Source organism: Nesoenas mayeri (genome assembly GCF_963082525.1).
Source record: "Nesoenas mayeri genome assembly, chromosome: 4".
Taxonomy (NCBI): domain Eukaryota; kingdom Metazoa; phylum Chordata; class Aves; order Columbiformes; family Columbidae; genus Nesoenas; species Nesoenas mayeri.
The window spans coordinates 34426817-34449832 of record NC_137540.1 but is presented as its reverse complement, the minus strand read 5'-3'; the positions used below and the strand labels follow the sequence as shown (position 1 = coordinate 34449832).

The 23016-nt window shown below is 37.7% G+C and overlaps 1 protein-coding gene across 2 annotated transcripts in view; it reads right to left on the bottom strand.

The window, feature by feature from the left end:
• Nucleotides 1-23016, bottom strand: part of RAPGEF2 (Rap guanine nucleotide exchange factor 2) — a gene marked incomplete at both ends in the record, with an annotated part of 183911 nt that overhangs the window by 48271 nt on the left and 112624 nt on the right. The window contains one exon of one of the 2 annotated variants that reach the window (XM_080343364.1): nt 17902-17961. The exons of the other annotated variant lie outside the window; for it this stretch is intronic. Within the exon in view, the coding sequence (XP_080199490.1) occupies nt 17902-17961 (60 nt within the window). Of the gene's footprint in view, nt 1-17901; nt 17962-23016 lie in introns of those variants that run through there. 2 annotated transcript variants of the gene reach the window in all.

Here is a 23016-nt window from a genome sequence, read left to right as displayed (position 1 = left end):
TTTTCCTCACCAAGATAGAAATTTCAAAATGTTTACTGCACTCCAAGAGTCCAGATCACCAATCCAGTACTCTTCAGTATCCTATCAATTCAGTAACTGTTTATTTCACTATTATGTAAACGTTCAATTGTAAGTCTGTTGTATGCATTTTAAGGATATACGCAGATTTATGATATTTAATGATGGTAGGAAAAAAATACTTCTAATAATGGTGGGTATTCATCAACATGCTATTTCAACATAGTTCTTTTGCTAACCATGAGAAACATCAAGGAAAACATTTTTATGGTTCAGTGATTTCAAACACAGCAGTCAATGTAAGTAATCACAGAATAATAAAGTAATTTCTATCGATTCTGTCTACAGATATGATGAAGACTGACATTTCCAGTGCAGAGTTAAATTTTAAAATAAAAGTTTCAACCATACACAGTTCAAATCATTATGTAATTCCTACTGAAGCAAGATTTCCTTGTACTTAGGGGTAGGATGGAAAACATTACGAACTTTGTATGTATTTCCTCTGAAAACTTCAGCAAGAGTTAAATGAAAACCTTCTCACTTGAATTATGTTTTCTGTGTGTCATTCACTTTGTACAATAGTATCTCACATATTTTGAATCTCCAAATTTTCCTCAAATTGACAACTTTATGTGAAACTGTGGCTCAAACTCCACGAAGATCTACTCTTAAAATGTTCTTCATCTTGAGTACCACGCAAGACACAACCTGTGTTCGTAAAACATTGCATTTGGGTACTACCACTGTTAAGCAGGTGTTTATATAGAAATCCCTCAGCAGAACACATCTAATAAAAAAAAAATCAGCATTATAAGGACCTTTTCTGGAAAGTGCTTAATATTCTCCTCCACTGATACTTTGCTATGGGCAGCCCCCCATAAAGCTGTTCAGAGATTTAAGTTAATGCAATGTGACCTACTGGTCTTGAAGAGAGAGCAAGACAGAGCAAGTGCGTGGGAACTTCGTTTTGTTTCCCTTACAAAACGCACAGTGACTGTCACTTACTGTACATCTTGTAGCTCTCAGCAGCTAATCCTATAAGCATTTAATGCACTGAACATAATTATCCTTTGCTTGAAGGATTATTGACTTCTGCAGAGGGACAGAGGTGGTGAAATGTAAATGAGTATCTGGGGAATGGGAAAAAGCTCTCAGGGACACTCTTTTCAAAGTAAAAGTATGAAATGCATCACTGACACACATCCATTCTTATTTAATGATATTTAATGTTATTTATCTGTTGTAGGACTAGAACTGTTAATATTTGCTTTTTCTTTTCACAGCATTTACGTCACAGATTGAATGCAGTGCTTTATATTCCAAAGTACCTTCTTCAGGAAATCTGGCATAAACAATATTCCTTTCACAAACACAAATGTCAGTTAAGTTTGGGAGAGGAGAGAAGATTGTATCATACAGGTATTTGCAGTGCCTGTGGACCAAGATACAAAAGAAAAAAAATGTGGAATGGATTTGAAGTAAAGCATACTAAACTGAATTAAATCACACCGAACTAAAGCATACTAAATTTTACAAAGGTCTTCTCAAGGTTTTGAAACTCTTAACTCAAGAAATTATAATGTACTTAAAATGAACAGCAACGAATCTGCAAGACCAGAATATTTTCCTTTTAAACATTATTCAGAAATCTCGGTCAGAAAATATCTGGTAAAAGTGTAACCTCTTCATTGAGCAACAAAGCATAATTTAGTAATCTTAAAATACAGTATCTGAGTATCTGCGGTGCTTTTAAAATTAGAGCAGTTCTGCTCTGAGGATCAAAATAAAGAGACTGTGCTACAATTGTTTTCACTGTGGATATACATTTAAGTACCAACAACTCTCTGGCAACCTCAACCACCTGAAGAAACATGGTCTCTCCTCTCACAGCATTTAAGTAATTTTACCTCACCTGGCATTAATAACAGTCCTATTTGCATGGGATAGGTTGATGTTACAGAGAACGCAATTTCTCAGACACCGTGTACATTCTTCCACCTCCTTCACAGAAAAATATCTGTGCCTCTGTCTTAATTGCTGGAAGATATTTGTTCTTTCTGTTAAAATTTTTCCCAAACAATGAAGTGGAAGTGAAACCTTGCAGAATGGAGTATGAAGGCTTTTCAGGTCTTCCTCCACTTTTTTCACTAGCATTATCTGGTGTTTCATATCGATCAGTTTAGTTTGGTTTATAAAAGTCTATAATTCAGATCAGAACCCATCTTTGAACAGTAGTTCAAAGTGTGAGAAGCAGAATCCCTATTCCAGTATATTGTGTCTGCATATGTACAAGGCCTTACCATAACCACCTCACTCATGGGGAGTATCCCACTGCTTCAGCCAAGCACTCACATTTGGAGCCCTAACAGAGCCGGCACAGCCTGTGCCCGCACACAAATTAACAGCTACCCAAAAATGCTGACTGCATAGGGAAGGGAATTCATGTCGTGGAAATCTCTGTAATGAAACTTGACAACTAGGGAGAGGCACTGCACCGTAGTTGCCGATCAGGCTGCAGGAAAGATCCTTCCGAGGTGTTTCAATTGACTTCTGAAATATCTCTAGGGTAGGAGTGCAGAAAACTGAGCTCAACCACTGAACTTCAGTGAAAGCTCCCCATTATTTAATAACAATAGACGTGGAGGGCAACAAATTAATGAAGCCTGGCTTTGCAGAGATTTCTCTCTTGGGAATAACTAATTTACATACTAATCATAATACATGTTCCAGTTGATATTTTCCTCTCAGTTCGATATTTCTAAATACTTCCTCTTGGGGCATTTAATACCTTGAGAACTACTGCTGGGCTGGAAAGTAAAAGGCCTACTTTCAGAGACCTGTAAGGTTCAATTTTGAACTCTTTGGCCTCTTACAAGTAACTGTGGGAGAGGAAAAAATAAAGAACCTGGTCATATATCTTGTTTCTGCTGGAAATCAGAGAAAATATTTATGTCTTAGGATGCAAAAGCAAACAAAGTTCAAAAACACTTATGTGGGCACATATGTTTACAGGAAATTTTAACTCAAACATTTTTGAGAAAGATGCTTTAAATCTTGCAGAACACTTTAATTGAGGGGATACCCATGTATACCTCATATATAGACTCATTTGGAGTTTCTTCTATAGCAGTCTAGCAAGTGGACATGGAGGATACTGAAACAAAATCATACCAGCAGAGGTAAAAACTGATGGGACCTGCAGCCAGATTTTATTTTCAGTTTTAAAGCACCACTCAGGATTGAAAACCACTGCGGAGAAGGAACGAGGCTAGCCCAAATGTGAAAACATCTATCCTGGTGCAATTTCCAGTGCTGAAGCCTCCATCAGTAGGACATCCTTACAGCATGTATCTCAGAGTTTCATGATTGCAGAACTCTATTCAATTTAACTAAGCTTGGTTAAGTTTTTCAAACACTCATGATGGGACATGTCAGTTTTGAACGGCAGCTGTTTAATGTGAACTACTGCATTTTACTCCTGAAATACAGCACTGAGTTTTACTGAACTGAACTAACTTACCATAGTAAAAGAAATCAAAGGGAATTGATTCTAGAATAAAGAAAAAAAAATAAAGTGCAACTTAAGTAATTTTTATTTTTTAAAGATGGAATATGAAAAAATGACAGATACAGGAAAGATCTTAGAAATTCCCTCTTGCCAAATGGGAGGAAAAAACAAAACAAAACAAAGAAAACCCGAAACACGAACAGCCCCCCGTCACAAAGAAATAAACACACAAAAAACCCACCACCACAAAAAAAACCCCAAACCAATACCAAACAAAAAAAAAAAACCCAAAACACAAAAACCACAAACAAACAAAACCCCCAAACCAACAATAAACACACACACATCCCCCCAAAAAAAACCTGCACCATGTCAAACATACTGGCAAATGTGCTGGTGCAAAAAGACACCGTTGGTACAAGGAATGACTCCTACTTCAGTAAAAGAAAACATGAAGTGGTATGAGAAGATTACTTTGAGACAATACCCAAGAATCTAGGAACTCATCTGTCAGAAATGACGGCAAAAAGTTTCTGCGTATCAGCTAATCAGAAGGTGACTGAAACGCTAAGGTGACGCAGGAGAAGAACACAATGAGATCACAGCATGTGCCATCCAAAAATAGAGAATTTCTTGGCTCTTCTCCATGGTCCCAGCAGAGATCTTATTTAGAAGTGTTGCACACATTCCAAGCTAAACGTTTTTGCAATAAAGAGGGACTTAAAGTCATACACATACACAGTCAGAGGAGAGCTATCAGGATTATCAGAAGAACTAGTATTTTGAGGAAGTGCGAGAGAAGCACAGCTTATCCAGCCCAGTCTGAGAGAGGGGTGTATATTCACTATCTAGAAATAAAAAGGAGGAAAAAGAAATATTTCCAGTAAAAGGCAATGCAGGTGCAAAGCCTAATGAGCAGCAAGTTGAAAGAAGTTTGCTGCCTAATGAACCACAGAGATTCTCAAAACCAGACTCAGCAGGACCTGTGGTAGAGAAGGTTTTCAAACCCAAGCTAGACAAAGTTATGGGTGTGCTGTGCAACAGTGTGTAATGGCAGTGACCCAGAAAATCTCTTCCAGATCCATGTCACTCCTCCACCCAAAAAATCTGAAGTCAGTCTGGATTTTTATATACTTATTCAGAAGTGGCATCACCAAATGAGAAAAAAGAGAAAAATCAACATGATTAATATAATAACATTTTAGATATTCTTACTAGTAGCTTCTGATTTAAGACTTAAGTATTCTTTACACTTCCAAGGAGAATATTTTTTAAAGATATAGATATGTAGGGAGTTGCTGTGCAGAGATGTAAGAACAGGAGATTTCCATTTGTACATGGAGTCTTACCTCTACGAAACACCAAGTTTATTGGAAGAAATATGATGAAAATTTAAAGACATGACAATTCACGGGCAATCAAACGTATAATTTTTTTCAAGTCTTCTGGCTGCAGCCATGTCAATGCCATCCCTGGAGTTTTAACTAAAGGATTATCTTTGCTCTGTTGTATCAAGGAATAGTTCATGAGAAAAGTGGTGGTGGTTTTTTTCTCCTAATACAACAACTGTGCTTTTCAGTGACTTAAGCAATAGGAGAGGATCATGCACAATTTTCTTCTGCTAATGACTGGCTCCAAATAAGAAATCATGCACTGCAGCTACTTGTTTTCCATGTGTTTGTTCTACAATGGAAAGTTTCCTCTATTTTCCTTGTCTGACAATGAAAGATGCACATTTATTGCTTTACCTCAAACAAAAAAACTGAAGAAACATAATATTGCAGGATGCATGTTCTCAGCACACAGAAGGCTATGAAAGCGCTTGCTCAACCTTGTTTTTAAGAATAACCTGACTGTAGCCTTGACATAAAGCAAAAATGTCTGACAATAATTAAAGTTTTAAGATTCTTAATTGTGTATCTCAAAATAAGAATACAAAATTTTTAAAAATGGTTGCTTAAAATAGGGATTATATTTATAAAATAAGCTGATGTTGGAAAAAAGTTTTATATAATACTTCTGAGACTGATATACAGACAGCAAAAAGGTTTCATATTTGCATTATAAAGTAATATACGTAATGTCTCACTTCTTCTGCATAACAAAAATAGCACAGCAACAAGACAACTTGCTCAAAATATTTTAAAATGACAACCATTTCCCTTTATAGATGTCTGATGTTGCAAAATCTTAAAATAGTATGATTTTACCTTATCTATGATTTTTAAAGCTATATCAACATGCTTACTAAACAGCTTTATTACTTATTTTATGAGCTTTGAAAGTGCAACTGTACTCAGGTCATAGCAATGTAACAGCAGTGAATGTTGCTATAACATCCCCAGCTTTGCTTGTTACATTATTTAATTTACATTTTCCCTTCATACAGTAACCAAAGAAAATTATTGAAAATTTTTCATACTGACACAAACTTTTAAAACTGTACATGGTATCATGTGTTCCTAACAGCCCCAGATTTTTGTTGCGCAGAAGATTCTGACTTTTTAAACTAGTGAGAATATTTATTGGCTTGGACAAAACACCTGCTTATGCATGCTCACTGTGATCATAGGAAGGGAAAAAGGACTGTTTCTCTCCTTTTCACAAAGGAGCTTTTGGGAAGTGTAAAGATGTTCCCTAAATTCTGAAGCATGGTGCAGAAAGAACTGTGCAAAGCCATTTGAAATTATTTACCCAAATCAACACAGAGGATCTTTTCTATTGATAATATCTTCATCAAATATTTGTGTCCATGCAGGTGAGCACACAGAGTATAAATCTTCACTTATATTCCCACCTTTGGTCAACGGCATACTAAAGGCACAATCCACGCAGCAACTTTTATATTCTGACACCATGAAATATTTCAATGGTGTTTATTAAGGAAGAGAATTTAAAGCAGAGATTGCCAAGCTGCAGAAAAAATAAGCAGCAGAGAAATCAGTCAGAAATACTGGGACCAACAACTGAAGCCCATTCTGCAAAAACAATTAGTGAAGTTCATCTTTTTTCTCCCACCTACCAGAAGATAAGCTATGGAGATCCAGGATCACAGAATCACAGAATGTTAGGGATTGGAAGGGACCTCAAAAGATCATCTAGTCCAATCCCCCTGCTGGAGCAGGAACACCTGGATGAGGCTACACAGGAATGTGTCCAGGCGGGTTTTGAATGTCTCCAGAGTAGGAGACTCCACAACCCCCCTGGGCAGCCTGTTCCAGTGCTCTGTTACCCTCACTGAGAAGAAGTTTATTCTCAAATTTAAGTGGAACCTCTTGTGTTCCAGCTTGAATCCATTACCCCTTGTCCTACCATTGGATGTCACTGAGAATGGAGCCTGGCTCCATCCTCCTGACACTCACCCTTTACATATTTATAAACATTAACGAGGCCACCCCTCAGTCTCCTCCAAACGAAAGAGACCCAGCTCCCTCAGCCTTTCCTTGTAAGGGAGATGATCCACTCCCGTAATCATCTTGGTTGCCCTACACTGGACTCTCTCCAGCAGTTCCCTGTCCTTCTTGAACTGAGGGGCCCAAAACCGGACACAATATTCCAGGTGTGGTCTCAGCAGGGCAGAGTAGAGGGGGAGGAGAACCTCTCTCGACCTACTAACCATCCCCCTTCTAATACACCTCTGGATGCCATTGGCCTTCTTGGCCACAAGGGCACAGTGCTGGCTCATGGTCATCCTGCTGTCCACCAGGACTCCCAGGTCCCTTTCCCCTACACTGCTCTCTAATAGGTCACTCCCCAACTTTTACTGGAACCTGAGCTTGTTCCTACCCAGGTGCCAGACTCTACACTTGCCCTTGTTATGTGCGTATACATCACCTACTGCATTAGGTCACCTTGCAATAACCAGAAAAAAAATTTACTGCTGATTTATGAGAGCGCTAGAATGTTCTTTGCTGCAACACCCCATGGTGCAAGATATTAAGAAGGATAATTTCTTTCATAAAAGTCGTAAGCATTTTAGCCATGCACTACATTAAAAATTTTATGTCTGCATGTCAAACTGAATAAAAACCCTGCTGGAACATTGAACCTCCACTTAAAAAAAAAGACCAAAACCCACTAACTCAGGAATTCCCCATTTTAGTTTTCCCTGGGTAACATAATCACAGAACAAATACTAATGTACAACACTAATGGAAGTGGCAGGTGTAGGAGTGACATTTAACCATCTAAACAACCTCTTGCTTGTACGAGAAAGAAGCAGATAACTAGATTTTATGTATACGACTGCTGATATGCAGCCACTGTTTGTGAAACTATGCTTCAGTATCTGTTTATTTAGAAACAGCAGCTGTATTCCAGGACCTTGGAAACTCTCTGCTAAATAGAAAAATCTGAAATTCTTTGCTCTGAAGTGCAAGAAATTGCTCATCTTCTCACAAAACTAAAAACAACAACAAAAACAAAACAAAAGCAAAACCAGAAGACCGTTATCCACTAAAAGAACCTATTGCTTTGAGAACAAGCAGTACTGAAAAGGACAAACTCCTGGAGTCAGACAACAGAAAAATTAGCCCAAATCATACACCAGCAGCCGAGGTACACCAAAAGCATACAAGCTTCTCCAGTTATTAACAGAAACACTGCTTTCATTTTAGTCTGTTCTTTATTCTGCTCCTACAGCTATGAACAGCTTCACTTCAAAAATCATTAGTAGAAGTCTTTGTTGCCTTAAAAATATATAGTGGACCACCATTGTCAGACACAGAGTTAATTAAGTAGAACACTTTACCAAGGCTAAGAAATCCATAAATTCATGCATTTTCTTTTTCCTTGTGGCTCCTCAAAAGTGAGGACAATGGGAAAAAGAACCTTCTACATTATTTATGGGTATTTCAAACAAAAGCCCCCTATAGTCAGCTTCTCATTCTAAGGCCAAAAGAACCTCATAAAAATCCACAAGTGATGTGGGTCAAAACTGAAAAGGCAAGCACACCAGGGAGACACATCCAAGTCTGACATCTGGCTCTTTCCTGAGCAATCTAGAAGAGTAAAGACCTGCTGCCTATCAAGCATTTGGAAGATTTTTTTTTTTCCTAGCTTGTTATCAGGAATACATTAAGATTTAGAGGTCAAGCTGTACCCTGATCAGTGGCGCAGCAGAGGCAGAGAGTGTACAATGCATGTTTTGGAGTAACTTCAGCTGCTTACATATAAGAAAGAACAACAACAAAAAAAAAATATATCAAGAGCACAAAAAAATGTAGTTGGGTTACAATGAGAACAGTGCTGACAGTTCAGCAAGCCTAGGATATAGTTAACTAAGCAGTAATTCCCACAATTCAGTTTAGATTTCCCAAAATCTAAAATAATTATTTCTTTCAACCACAACTTCATACATCCAAGTTTTCAGGTACAATGTCCTCCATCACCCTGTTTTCAAGACACTGATCCCAGTTACCATTATCAAATTTACAACCCAGTTCTGCAGCCACATTCCTTTTTTTCAGGCATTACCATGCCCTTTCATATCATCCCACGTCAGACCTTTCTGACACTTGTGAAACTCCTACAGCATTTGGCGCGCAGCAGCAGCAGACAGGCATTTAGGAAACAATGCTATGGATGGAGTCCTAAGAGCACACACCAGCTCTCATTCTCCTGGCTCTGCAGGAATAACAGCAGCACAGAACAGTAAAAGCCTATTTTTAACTATAAAGCAAGCCAATATGACTAAATGCATGAAGGTAGCAGACCTAAAAAATAGCATGATGTCTTTTCTATGAAATCATTGATCAGAGGAGGGGGAAGGAAAAAAAAAAAAGCTTAAATCCATTTTTCTTACTTGCAAAGTCACAGTTTGGAGTCAAGCTATAAACTAAGAAATCCTACCCAGCTGATGTGTCCAAATGACCCAGCACACAGCACCTGTGCTTGTAAGCAAGCAAGCTGACAGGTTGCAGTCATATAAAATGGGGCAATATTTATAGACTGAGTGAATAAAAATCACAGGTCAAAGAATTTTGATCACTGCATTATTGTCTGGGTTTGCAATGTGGTTCCTGGCTGTTCACAGACCTCTGAAGGTCAAGTAACTGCAGTTACCAAGAGGATGCATTACTGCTACCAAACACCAGCCTTTGGTCACCAGCCAACCCTGGATCAGTTGTAAATAAGTAATCTACAGGTAGAGAGTCACAACTAGTATATGGAGCTACATTTTGTGATCACCATGGCATCTGTTAGCTTATTAGATGCTAAACACAGCTTCAATGTAATACTTTGTATTTTTTTGCATACTATCTCAAGAGCCTACTTTCCCTTGATTTTGAAAAGCAACTGGGTCTTGATTCAAGTCAAGAAGCTGAGGGCTGAAAGAGAACGCTGGTGTTAAACAAGCTATTACATTCCCAGTCCAAAGGAGAAGCATCAACTCCATTACAAGCTGCAGCTGTCATGGAGGCATGCATACATATGAGTGCAGAGAGTCACAGTCATCTTCACATTCAAGGCAAAATCTTCACATTTTGTCAAATACTGCAGAGATTTCTGTTGTCATTTACAGCGACTGACTAAACTGGAACTCAGAAGACATGTAAAAAAAAAATCAGAAAGCCTCACTGAATTAAAGGAGGGGAACTCACACTCCCATCCAGTTTGAAACAGACTGAATTATTTGATACCTTTTTAAGGTACTCCAGACAGGCTTTGGTAGGAGTGGCATATTAGAGGAGACATCAACTTGACTGCCAATAACAGAGGACTTGGGAAAGGCTAGAAAACTAGCCAGCCCAAGCTGTGAGATATAGAAGGCTACTCCCCATTTAGGAAAATCCTCTTTCACTTTTCATGAAAACAGAAATAAACATGCTGGGATTTTGTGTTCAACATTTGCAATAGAGACCATGGATCACAAAAAAAATTTGATGATGCCCTTACTTTTATCTTAGGTTTAGGCCAAGTAGAGAATACCAGGTTAGCTAAATACCTTGAAGCTGGTTCATGCTGGCAAACTTCACATTTGCAGTGAGAGCAACACAAAAAGACAGATGAAGGCTTCTGGCCAGAGGCTTGCCCCCTATTCTTGTATGTTACCATACTGCACTAGTCTGACAACCAAGTCCAGCATCACAAGTGAAAATTACAAACAATACCTACACAAAATTTCATCCTATCTTCCAGCTATTTCACCAAATGTAATTGGCTGTAATTCTTCACCTTTTAAACAAACAAACAAAAAAAAAGAAGAAGAAAAAAAATATATATATACACACACTTATGTAAGTAAATCAGGCACTAGCTCATCTCCACTTCTATGTTTCAGATGTATTACGGACTAAGTAGCATCACTATTTGGGTCAGGTGCTATGTTAACATAAGGCTATTTACCTTCAATATCACCCACACAAAAGCATCACAATCTGTTTTCCTTCATCTGCCCTTCTAGTGTCCCCATACAAACATGGGTTTAGGAAGGAATGACAAACACTCCATTAACTTCCAGCTGCTGGGCATAGGATCAGCTTTCACAAGCAACCCACTGAGCAGCACTCGGAGACCCTGCCAGTACAGTTTATTCCTCCTGTAGTTTTCAGCTGAATCATCACTACCTCAAAATGAATAGGGAAAAAAAAGAAAAAAAAAAAAGAGAAAAAAGACTACTGGCAAGCTGACAAAATTGGAAGACCAACCAACCATCCAGTACTGGGATGCCATATGAGTGCCAGTTACATTTCAGGAACAGATTGATGGGTTAAGCATGCAGAAGTTAGAATCCTAAAAAGCCTGCAGACTTGCAGGGGGCATCCCACACTACTCTGTGCTACAGCTACCAGACTCTTAAATACCATATTGGAAATGAAGTATGGCAGGTACAAGTTTCTTTGGTCAAGGATAAATATTGAAACAAATACCTAATTTTTCTCAAATCCTTGACATAACTATACTAGTCATGTAGGGTTCTTCACAGTCATCCAGTACTTGTCATCCATTAGCAATAAAGAACGCTGGAAACATGGCTTCGGTATTACTCCTGAAATACCCTACTATCAATATTTTCTTCTTGCATTTCTATTAATTTTTAAATTTAGAGAATGCTAACAAGAATGCATCAATAATAGTGAATGAAAATAATTATGAGTTGAGTTATATATTTACTGTTGCAACTATGATATCAAAACTGAAAATCAGACGTTACTAAAATAACCCTGAGATTCTCAAAACCTTGCATTTATTTCAGTCAGACAAAAAAAAAAAAATCACACCGCTGTGTATCCAGGAAAGGGTTAGTAAAATTAGTTCAGCTTTTCAAACATCAAGGATGCTGTTAAGGACTAACTTAAAGCAATTTAAAGCCTGGAAGACATCAAGGAATAAAACTCACCTAAGATAGCTGAAGAAAAATAAACCTTAAATACGCTTTAAAAGAAACCTTATTTTTAAGAGTTTCCAGCATCAACATCATTCATTATCCTAGAGAGCTGATGGTCTGAACACAGTTTGAATGTTTATCCAATTCTAGTTTACAAATTAGAAATCATGGTTCCTAACACTCAGACTGTTAAACCAGGTGCAGTTATCTTTTGACACCTCGTTGATTCTGCAGACAACCTGTAAAACTATCAAGTACAGAAGTATTTTGCAGATGAGCTTCAGGTCATCTCAGCAGTAGATATAGAACATAAGACACTCTTCCTTAATTTTGCAAACCGGAGTAGTACTATCGGCAGTGATCACAACCGCAAAAACAAGCAAGATAACTGCCAGCAGTTTCCAGTCCTTTTATAAACCACATCTTTCTCCACATATCTCTGAAATTCCCTGCCCTATGTAACTAAAACTGTAATTTTCAAAAATCTCATGTACCTCATCTTGCTGAAATATTTTTACAGGTTGATTTGCTAAAATGTTCAGTTTATGCACTTGGAAATTTTTTAAGTACAAGAATTATACCACCCTTTAAAACTCTCAAGCCCCTATTCTGCACAGGAATGCAAATATTTTGCAGGTGGAAGAACCAACTTGAGGTAGAGGCACAGGATTTCCTTAGCTGATTGTGCTTGCTTCTACTTACAATGGACTTCATGCTACTCCCAGATATTTTTAACCTCAGCTGTTTAGCACACCACATTCCATCATCTTATGCTTTTGAGAGCTTCTACTATTCCTGTGTCTTTATTAGCTTGTAGAACCAGAGGCAAACCAACAGTACCTTGAGGGCTTTAGGATTTTTTATTTCTTTGGACTTCTGGGGGTTTTTTGTTTGTTTGGGTTTTTTGTTTGTTTGTTTCAATTCTTGGTTTTCAGCAGTTCTCAATTTCAGCAGGATTTTTAGAATCCCTGAAGATCAGGCAGGAGAGCCTATAGTTTAGTAATGATAAGTAGTATTAGTCAGTTATCGCAAAATAGCAATTTGGAAGAAGCTAACATCCCTTCTCAGGTTCACATCTGTATTTTGGATATAAACGAAACATTTTAGTGTGCACCATCATAAATTTCACTTTGCAGCACTTTAACACCACCTCTACATTTGGCCATTTGGAACATAAACCAAAACTGTTAATTTTGAGCTCCCTAATTCTCATCGTAAGACCTGAACTTTTCCTGCTTCATAAACCTGCTAAACAAATGCCCTAGTGTGAGCTTTTCTACACCAACTATCGCTGCTGACCTGAAAAAAATTCAGCCACTTCTTAAGAAGGTATAGAAAGCAGTTTTGTGCACACACACACAATGTGCATATAGATGGTGGGAGTTTTATTGTGGTTTGGTTTGGGTTGGGTTTTTTTGTTTGTTTTGGTTGGGGTCTGTGGCTTTGTTTTGGTTCGTTTTCTTCTCCTGCTTAAGTATGTTGTGTAATCCGCAAGCCTTGAAACAGTAACAGAAAGATGGCAGGACATCTCCTATGTGCCAAGGATGTTTTCATGGCCATCTCTACAGGTCACTAATGCATTCAACTGTCCTTCCTATGAAATGACCCAAATTTTGCTATTTATAAGCTTTTGAGAAAATCTACAGTTAAATGTTGTCCTGGAGAACAGGAATTTAGCCAGAGTCTACCACTGATCTCTGGTAGGATGCCAGGCAAGTCACTTAAAATCAGCCTTTCAGATGATCATTAGGCCAGGGGGTGCCTGAATTGGGCCAATACACAGATAATTCAAATAAGAAAATCCATACTTTGTACACTTAATTATGACAAGCTATGCTGAGAAATAAGCATCTTAAGTTCTCAAAATTCTGTCCTTACTTTTTACCAAAGACTTGCTTCAGCAGAGCTACCTAAAAAATGAAGATAATGTCCCCCTACACTACTTTAATGAATCAAAAGAACACTGTAGTTACAAACACCTAAAAAAAGGCACAGAAGAAAAATAAAATTAACGCGCTCATCTTCTGAGTAGGACTTGAATAGTATGCCATAAACACAACCAGGCCATTTAAGTGATGAAGCTAGCACAAAATATCAAACAGCTGCTCATTAAACCAAAGCTATCCATCTTGAGATGAATTTTGTGGAAGATACATGGTCATGTAATTAAAGACTGTATCATAATGCACCTACCAAGAGGCAAAATACTATTGCTAATCACATGAAAAATCCACAAGTCCTTTATTGGTCTACAGAGAGGACATCTTTCTCAAACTATACAAATTAAAAGGAAAGAAATAACCAGAAGGGGTGAAAACAGAAATCTGCTTTCAATAAGCAATAAAAATAAAGGTGCCTAACAACAACAGAAAAAAATCTATATCACATCTCAATGCAATGTAATTAAGTTGAACAAAATCACAACCATCAGCAGCGACAGTAGCTAATAGGTTACTACCTAGTTGGAGTTCTTTTTCATACATTTCTCTTTTTTCCATATATATAAAAACAAATGTCCAGGTGTGATGCCACCTCAGATTGTTCAGCTTATCAAGCATAGCTGCCTGATCACATCATCACACCTCTCTTTCCCATGTCTTACTAGTGTTGCGCTGAATGCTCACTCAAAGGACAAATATCTATCCTAGGTTAGTTTTAGCGTGTAAATGATAAAACAATACTGATGATCTCTTCCAGAAAATTATGCTTATTCTGTATAGTTCTAGATTTCTCAGGAAAGAACAGCAACCAACACCCTCACCACACACCACACTAAAATAACCATATTTGAACAACTACCACTCAATACTATTCTTCAAAATACCACTTATTTCCTTCTCATTCTTGTGAGTGAGCAGGCTCCCTCACACAAGCCACAAATCTTTGTGATCTAAAATATGGTAAGAACAAGCAAAAGATTTGACTTATTGCTTTCAATATTTTTTAAGTAATTCAAGACAGGTCAAACACATCAAAAGACTGTAGTAGCTACAGGATCACTAAAGGGGAATGACTGGGTTGGCAGTGAAACATATCCTTTAATAGCAGACTTCACTGAAATAATACCCAAAGTAAAAAGGAAACTTATCCTTTCTTAAAGGCTGTGTGTAAGTCACTCCAATGTACCCCACAATTCATGAGCTGTTAATCATTACAGTCATGAAAGAACTATGCATCTCAAGTCATTATATCTGTCAACTTCCCCCCCCCGCCCCCCGCCCCCAGTAACTTGGAGAAAAGTTCCTAGAAACAACACATACAAGGGAAAATGAGATAGAAATGCAACATTTTGGAAGGCCTGAGTCTACTGTGGAAACCTCCATATGCTAAATATTTATGTGAGTTTTCCATATAATAAAGCAGGTATACAACCGAATGTGTGAAACTGTTCAGGAGACAGTTGTTCCAACTTCGACAAAATTACCATTTTTTGAAACATCCTCCTAACATTTATGAATAGGAAAATTACAATGACAGCACTATAAAGGCAGCTGAGAGGACACAAAACCAGCAAGGGTACAGCCAGATAGAACAAACCTACCGAACTACGCAAGATCTGGTTAAGTACTTTAAATACAAGAACTAAGCAGAATGCCTTTTTCAACTACACAGCTTTCATTTCCCTGCCATCTTTCACTCAGAACATACTTTTACTCCCTGTTCAGCAGACGACAACAGTTGTGTGTCAAGAAACATCACCTTCAATTGTGTATCAAGGATCAACAGCTTCAGATCGGTGTACATTGCACTGCTTTAAACTCTCCTAATTTATGAAACATTAGGCACGTAGGGTCAGTACACTCAATTGGTGCTGCTGATTTTATTTCTTATATTAAGTAATCTAGGAAACACAACACGATTTTTCTCTTTTCCTCCCTCCATTCTTACCATAATGAACACAATGGCCAGTCTGCATACCATTTTCACAGAACAGTAGATCTAAACCATATCCTTCATTCCTTAACTAAACTACTGTGAAATCAAGATTTAACAGCATTAACTAATATTAATTCACAGTATTTTGTGAAATCTTGCACAGGAGATTTTTGCATTCAGTTCCAGATTGTCCCAGCAAATCAAGCGTGAGACTCTAGGCAGGGATATCACAGAAGTAATTAAGGCGCTCTCCTTGAAATAAGATCAAGTCAGATGTCAATAAGAGATTTAGGATTCTGGGAACATACTAACATGAAAATAACTCATCACCAAAAATGACTAATTCAGTAAGTTTTCCTTTTAGGCAATGAAAGACAAAGTCTGAAACTCCAAGCTTGCCTTCTCTCTCCACCAAGAATTCACATTTTCAGTCCCATTTTCCAAGCAAAATAACCTCTACCTGGAGAGCAAGCATGGAAAAGTTTCATGGCCAAAGTGGTGTTTTTTGCTGAGCTACATTGTTTCCTCACAGTTTCATTTTAAAACTCTATGTAAACTCTAAGCTATGGCTTTTGTTCATGCAAAATCTGCAATTGTGTGCCAGCCCTATGTCAAGGTAAGACTTCTTTCTCTCAAATATGTGGGCATTTCTCAAGGTAAACAAACTTTCTTGCAGAGTGATACCCTGACCTTTTCCCTCTTACTATTCCTACATTCTGGTCCAGAGAGTGAAATTTATCTGTTATTTAATTTACTCAAAGTAATACAACTAAAATACGACAGAGCTTGTAACATAGAGTCTCTAAAATGCCAGGTTAATTTTTTCCTCAATCTATACGCAATTATTTGTTATTAGTTAGACTTGCTGTGTTACCAGAAGCAATCTAGAACTTTTCATCAACATCATTTGGAGAGCAGAAAGAGCACAAAAAAACAATACATATGCAGCAGCTTTCTCATTTCATTCCTATTTGCAAATTCAAGGTACCTTATTCTATTTCAGCTTCTTCAGTACTTGAGTTTCAGAAGGAAAGGAGAAATTTTTTTAGATTAAGTTCTAAATATTTCATGAACACCAAATGATTTGGTAACATGAACTCCTCTATACTTAGAATGTAATTAAGAAGAAGGGAAAGAAACAGAACAGTCTACAACAAGAAACTGTGATGGGTCTGCTGCATGTATAAGAAAAATCCACTAGTCACATTCTGAAATGTTTCTAGATTAGTTTTTGTATTTCTATACAATCAAAACTGAATTATTGACAAAAATTTTCCTCCTTTAAAAAGTTCCTGCTATCACATCTTGCCAATATTTATGATTCTTAACTGTATAACATACTGTACACATTCCCACGCAAATTCTAACACACGCTGTGCAGAGAACATATATATAATACATATCTATTCAAGAAACAAATTGTAAGATTGAAAAATTATATTGAACCATATAAGATCTAGCACGAAGATTTAAACATGTTAGCTGAGCAATAAGAAACTATTCTTGTAGAATCTTTTTGTCATGTAAAACACACATTTCTAATTCCTGATACCTGAGGCCTTGTTAAATAATGTTTGCTCTTCTGCTTATGAATGCGTTTTTCCCAAACAATAAACACAGACAGCCTATGGGATTAAAGCATGACAAAGGTGTAGCTGACTCATGGGATCAATTAAAAAGCATCAGTACTTATGCCTTTTGTTCATTCCATGTTTTACTAACAGTTTCTGCATTTTCAGCATAAGTGTATCACAGATGTTAAACGCCATGCTACAAGGCAACAGCACACTAGTACCATACACTACACAGAATAAATCTATGCTTATCACCACCTACAATTATATCACTTGTTATACAGCTTGAATATTTCTTTAAAGTTTTAACAAATGCAAAAGGATTTTAACTGAATGCTCATAGCTTCTTGCCCAATGAAAGTGTGTCAGCATTTTTCCAGCTAATTTTTAACATTCAAAAAGAATCTACAGAGTTGCCTTTTTTAAGCTGAAAAGTCTTAAATACAGCCACCGACTCTATGCCACCTCAGGTACACCCAGTATTAAATTCACAAGCAGAAAAGCCCATGAGCAAGATGACAAGCAGTTTCCATCTCCATGCAGTTTGCCCGTGACAGGTTATTGATAGAACAAACAGAATTTGCAATACTTACTGAGTGTTTCTCCTGCTGGCCCATAACTCCATGGTTAGCTGGGATTGCAAGTGGTTTCATAATGAAGAAACATAAGCTGAACTGAATTTACACATCATGTACCAATTTCTTATGGATGGCAAGTCACCCTCTACAGCATTAAATTAAAAAGAGGAGGAGGGGGGGAAACCAAGCTAGAGCTAAAAGTGTCACTACTGGTAAGCTCAAAACCCCCCTCGCACTTGTAGTGCAGAGCAGCAGTCCAAACGACAGCGTTAGTCTCCATTTTTCTAACACCGAAAGTCTAAGCATGTCAGGACATACAGAGCCTGATGCAACCCTACATATCCAGCATTCATCCAAGGGAACAAAACCATTCCCTGAGCCTGGGTAATGGGAAGAAAAGAAAAAGGAGGAAAAAAGCTAAAATGGCTGACTGCACAGAGACTCCCTCAAAAAGGCTTAATACAGTATTATATTAGTCCGGGTGCAGGAACCAGCCTCCAGCATTCAGCCAAGCATTGTTAATACTCCTGTTTCATTTGCAATCACACACTCACACGCAGCCTCCCCCCACTACCCCCCGCCACCACTACCCTCCACTCCCCCAAAATCAGGGCAGAGCACGCGAATAGGGACCTCCTCCCCTGGCTGCTAATGATGCTGACAGAGTAGTGACCAGTGATCTCTGTTCCACTCAGCTAACCAAGTTTGCACAATTAATCTTAGCAGCATGACATTGATGGACATTTAATTTTATGATGCCTGTTCCTCGCAATCAAGACAAACACGACTACCGCCCAAAGAGTCAGCAGCAAAAATACAACACAGTTACACACAAAAACCCAGAGAATCATGAGTCTGAATGCAATACGCCAATATAATTACGTTATTGTGCTTACTTTGGAAGACCATGGCTGCAGGCAGTTGGCATAGCAACGCACAAGGAAAGCCATTTCCTGGGTAGAAAGAATGCTTCCTTTTCTAAATAAAAAATTCCTCTTAGGATACAAACGGCATTGCTGCTTCCTGCAGAAAGCAAAGACACTGTAGTCTGTCTCTTAACCTGCACACAGGCACACACTCAATGCAGTTCGAGTGATGTAAGTGGATTTCTCTCTCCTCTCCCTCCCTCTCCCTTTATCCACCGAAATATTCAAGTCAAATGGAAGACACATTCCTAGAGGCTCGCCCCCTCGGATACTTAACCATTTCACTCATTAGGGCAGAGATGGACAATGCAGATAAAACAGCAAGCTCTTGCCTGGATCTGGTATCAGCCTCTGAAGACCAAGGCAGCCCCAGAGGGGAGGGATCCGTTCGCTGCTGGCTCCCAAGAATATCACTGAAGTCAGGGTGGGAATAAGGACCCACGTTTACCTTGCCAAATCCTGAACTGAGCTCGACTTTTCATGAAGATGAGGATAAAGCAGAGGGTTTGACATCACCTCCCTTTTTCCCCCACCCAAAAGAGTGCTGCTGCAGAGCTGTAAACATTGTTATCAAGTATTTATAAACAGTGCACTTGACAAGCTCTCTCAGATTTTCAGCAGCTTCACGGCTACACAGGCCACAGATATCCAAGGGCTGTGGCAGTAACCCTCCAGAACCCTTTAACACATCATGTAATATCTTCCTCAATACAGCTCCTGCTTTTCCCTACACACCAAAGCCATAATTCCACTTAAAACAAAAAAAAAAAAGAGAGAAGATGCAAGATCTGTAAGAAATTGACATACATATGGCTTTTATAACTCTCTTCTCTGACTGTAATTATATCTGAAACTCAAATTTCCCCAGTCACTCCCATTTACACTATAGCACTTCTCATGCTATACTAGCAACATCATACTGCATGGGAGCTGAAACACAAGGGGGAACGTGCTCAACCAATAAACTAATTGTCAGCCCTAACATAACGTACATCCTAAGTGCCAGGAATTCATGCCACTTGACACAGGGGAGACCAAGCCAGGGCAAACAGAACATGCCACTCTTCCATTAGGCTTCAACTTTAGTACAGTTCTTTATAACACGTTTACAACACATTCTTTAAAATCAGAGACCATCTGTGCTTCCAAGTATCTTCGAATTCTCTTTTTTTTCTAACACGAACAACAGAAAAAAAGACAATTTTTACACAGGCATAAACACAAAGGAAAAAAAAAAACGAATACTACAGAATATTATGTCATACAATCTGCAGCTGCTTTCCACCAACATAGCATGTCTAGTGATAATGAGTTTAGTTTGTTACACAGCGATTTCTTTCTGTACTGACAATTACTGCTAGTAAATGAGCTATAAAAATTAGTGGAAATGAATTCTAGTAAAGCAAGTAAATATCCTGAAATATCTAGTCTATTTTTAGCACAGTTATTCTCAGGACACCATTTCATACACAGTACATTTTAAATTGAACATATTTACATTTATGAGAGTGTAATGACACTTGTGCCCTTGGTCTTCCAGTGTATGTTAAAAGATAGGTTTTTCTTTAAATGACTGAACTACAAAAATTAGTCTAGAATTTTTAGACGTCTTTGTATTGTGCCAGTTCAACTAACTGATTATTTTTAAAAGTTAAATTATGCTTAAGCCTTGTAAAACACTGTAATGCTGAGTTGCTATCAATTTTCTGATGAAGTGCTGACCAGAAATAGCAGAAGTTATTCATTCTAAGAAGTTTAGACAAACCCTCTCTAGTACAAAATTTAAAAATATTACTTGTTGACAAAGCAATTAAAATCCTCTTGAGGATGATTTGATGGCCTTGTGGTTAACACCATGAGCAGAATTAGATCCTGGTGTTTTATGCTCATGTCAGGAAAAAATGTAGTTCTGCCAAGACAGAAACATCTCCCCAGCATTAGAAGCACACCACTTTCTGAATTTCATTACATACAACTATCAATGTGCATCTTACTCTGCAGCAGTTGGTATTTCCAGCCAAAATCTAGCTGAGGTTTGTGTGGCATAAGCCTTGAAGAGTTAAGTGAAAAGATGAATAAAACCATGAAAACAGTAGCAAAAGTCAGAACTTCCAGATGACGATGCCATGAAACACATCCTTACTACTTCTGCTGGTCACTACTATACACCTTCACTTGCCTGTTAGAAAACTTAAGTCAGTACTTCACACACTAACACAAAATTTAAAACAACCGAAGTCTAACTGATGTTCCCATGTATCAGATTGATGAAAACTAGATGGTCTGCAAAATAGAAAAAATCTTCTTTATATTCAAAATGTGAATGTTTTATGCAATTAGGTGAAGAAAACACCACTCAGGTAACTTGTGAATCAAAACAATTTCAAGAAATAAATGTTTGAATCCATTTCCCTATTCCTTCCTCCTCAGCCACCACCACTTCCCAGATACAGTGCTACAGTGTAATCGAATGCACTGTCCATTATCAGTTCAGAAAATAATTACGTATGTCTCTTATAAAAGATAATTAAATCAGAAGTTTGGTGAATTGTTATATGTTTCAGTGAAGAATTAATGGAATTTAAATCAATGTAAGACACCGGAACAATATATAGTGGGAAGTTTCTATCATAAACAAGTAAGAACAGTTTTACACAACCTAACTGCAACTTTGTGTTCAGGTATATTTCAAAACTCACGTAAGAACTCCTTACTTGAAGCTCGAAAAAAGCAAGACATTTTTGCAAATGCTTTTAGGAGATTAAAGTGAGATGTTTAATAAACCTGATGTGCAATAAGTGAACATGGTGGGTTATCCCCAGCTGCTTTCAAAATATTGTATTTATAAGAAAGCTGGCATCTCTTTACAAGTCACAGAAAATAATGTTAAAAAAAAAAAAAACCAACCAATCCTTTGAAAAGTAACTACAAACATTAGAACATCCTTGGTCTACCCACAGCATTCACAAACAGCAGTTCTGAATTCTAGGTAAAAATTGGTAGAGATGTCAGCAGCATGTACCATCTGATTGTAATGACTCTCAGCTATTCTGCATTCTAGAATACAATCTCACATGGATATTATTCTCTTAAACACTGTCAACAATGCTTAGAGTATTAAAACTTTTTAGGTTAATGACAAATGCTGCAACAACAGATTACCTCAAATCTCCAATTTCAAGCAGTCACATTAACTAACAACTATTTAGAGGAGTACTTAAAATTTTGTTCAGATTACATACACAGAAACCATTCTTTTCCTGAAATACCTCAAAACTAGAAGTTATCAGCACATTTTCCCTTTTCCTTTAAACACAATGTAAAGTATCATTTCCTTTGTGTTCAAAAACTTGGACAAAAGACAACAGAACACTGTAAAGTCACCAGATTCAACGCCACTTCATGACTCCAGTAGCTAGAAAACCAGGGCAAGGGGGGGAAGTCAAAAAATACAAAAAAAAAGATGAAGGAATATGGCAAAAAAACCCCACAATTACTGTGTGTCCCAAAAACATTCACTGTGAAGGGATTATTACACAGATATTACACTGATGTGTAGGTGGAATACAGACAGCTAAATCGAAGAATACAAGGATGAAGTACATCGTTTTAAGGAAAATAAGGCAGAGGTATTGTCACTTCCCCCCATCCTCCACACTTGGAAAGAAATGGAAGTTTAAACTTAATTTTAAGCTCAGGACTACTGGACGTAAAACTCTTAAGCTCCCAGGAGCACACCTCTCAATTTTATAATGCTGATGCTCTCTCTCCCTCCCACTAACCTTATGAGAGATTGCTGAATAACAATCTGATGCTCCCATCAGATTTAAAACCACTAACTGAAAACACTAAAACCCAGAATAACAATTGACTCCAAATGCTACAATATAATTAAATGTCCCATACAATAGGAAAGTCTTATTCTAATGTATTTAGGCAAATTTACTGCCAGTGATTTAAATCTCTGGCCATATGACCCAATTTCATGCAAGCGAGTTCCAGTTCATCAGTGTAACACAGACATGGGTTGGTCTAGGCACACCTGTCCTATCTGCATTTTCTCAACAAGTCTGAGAACTTTAAATAAAACTCTGTTGAATAAAGTAAAATTACCAAATATGTTCTCCAAGGTGAGAGTCTAAGACAACAGTAACACTTCAGCCAAAACACATGGATAAAGTAATAGTATTTGCCAAATTAATTA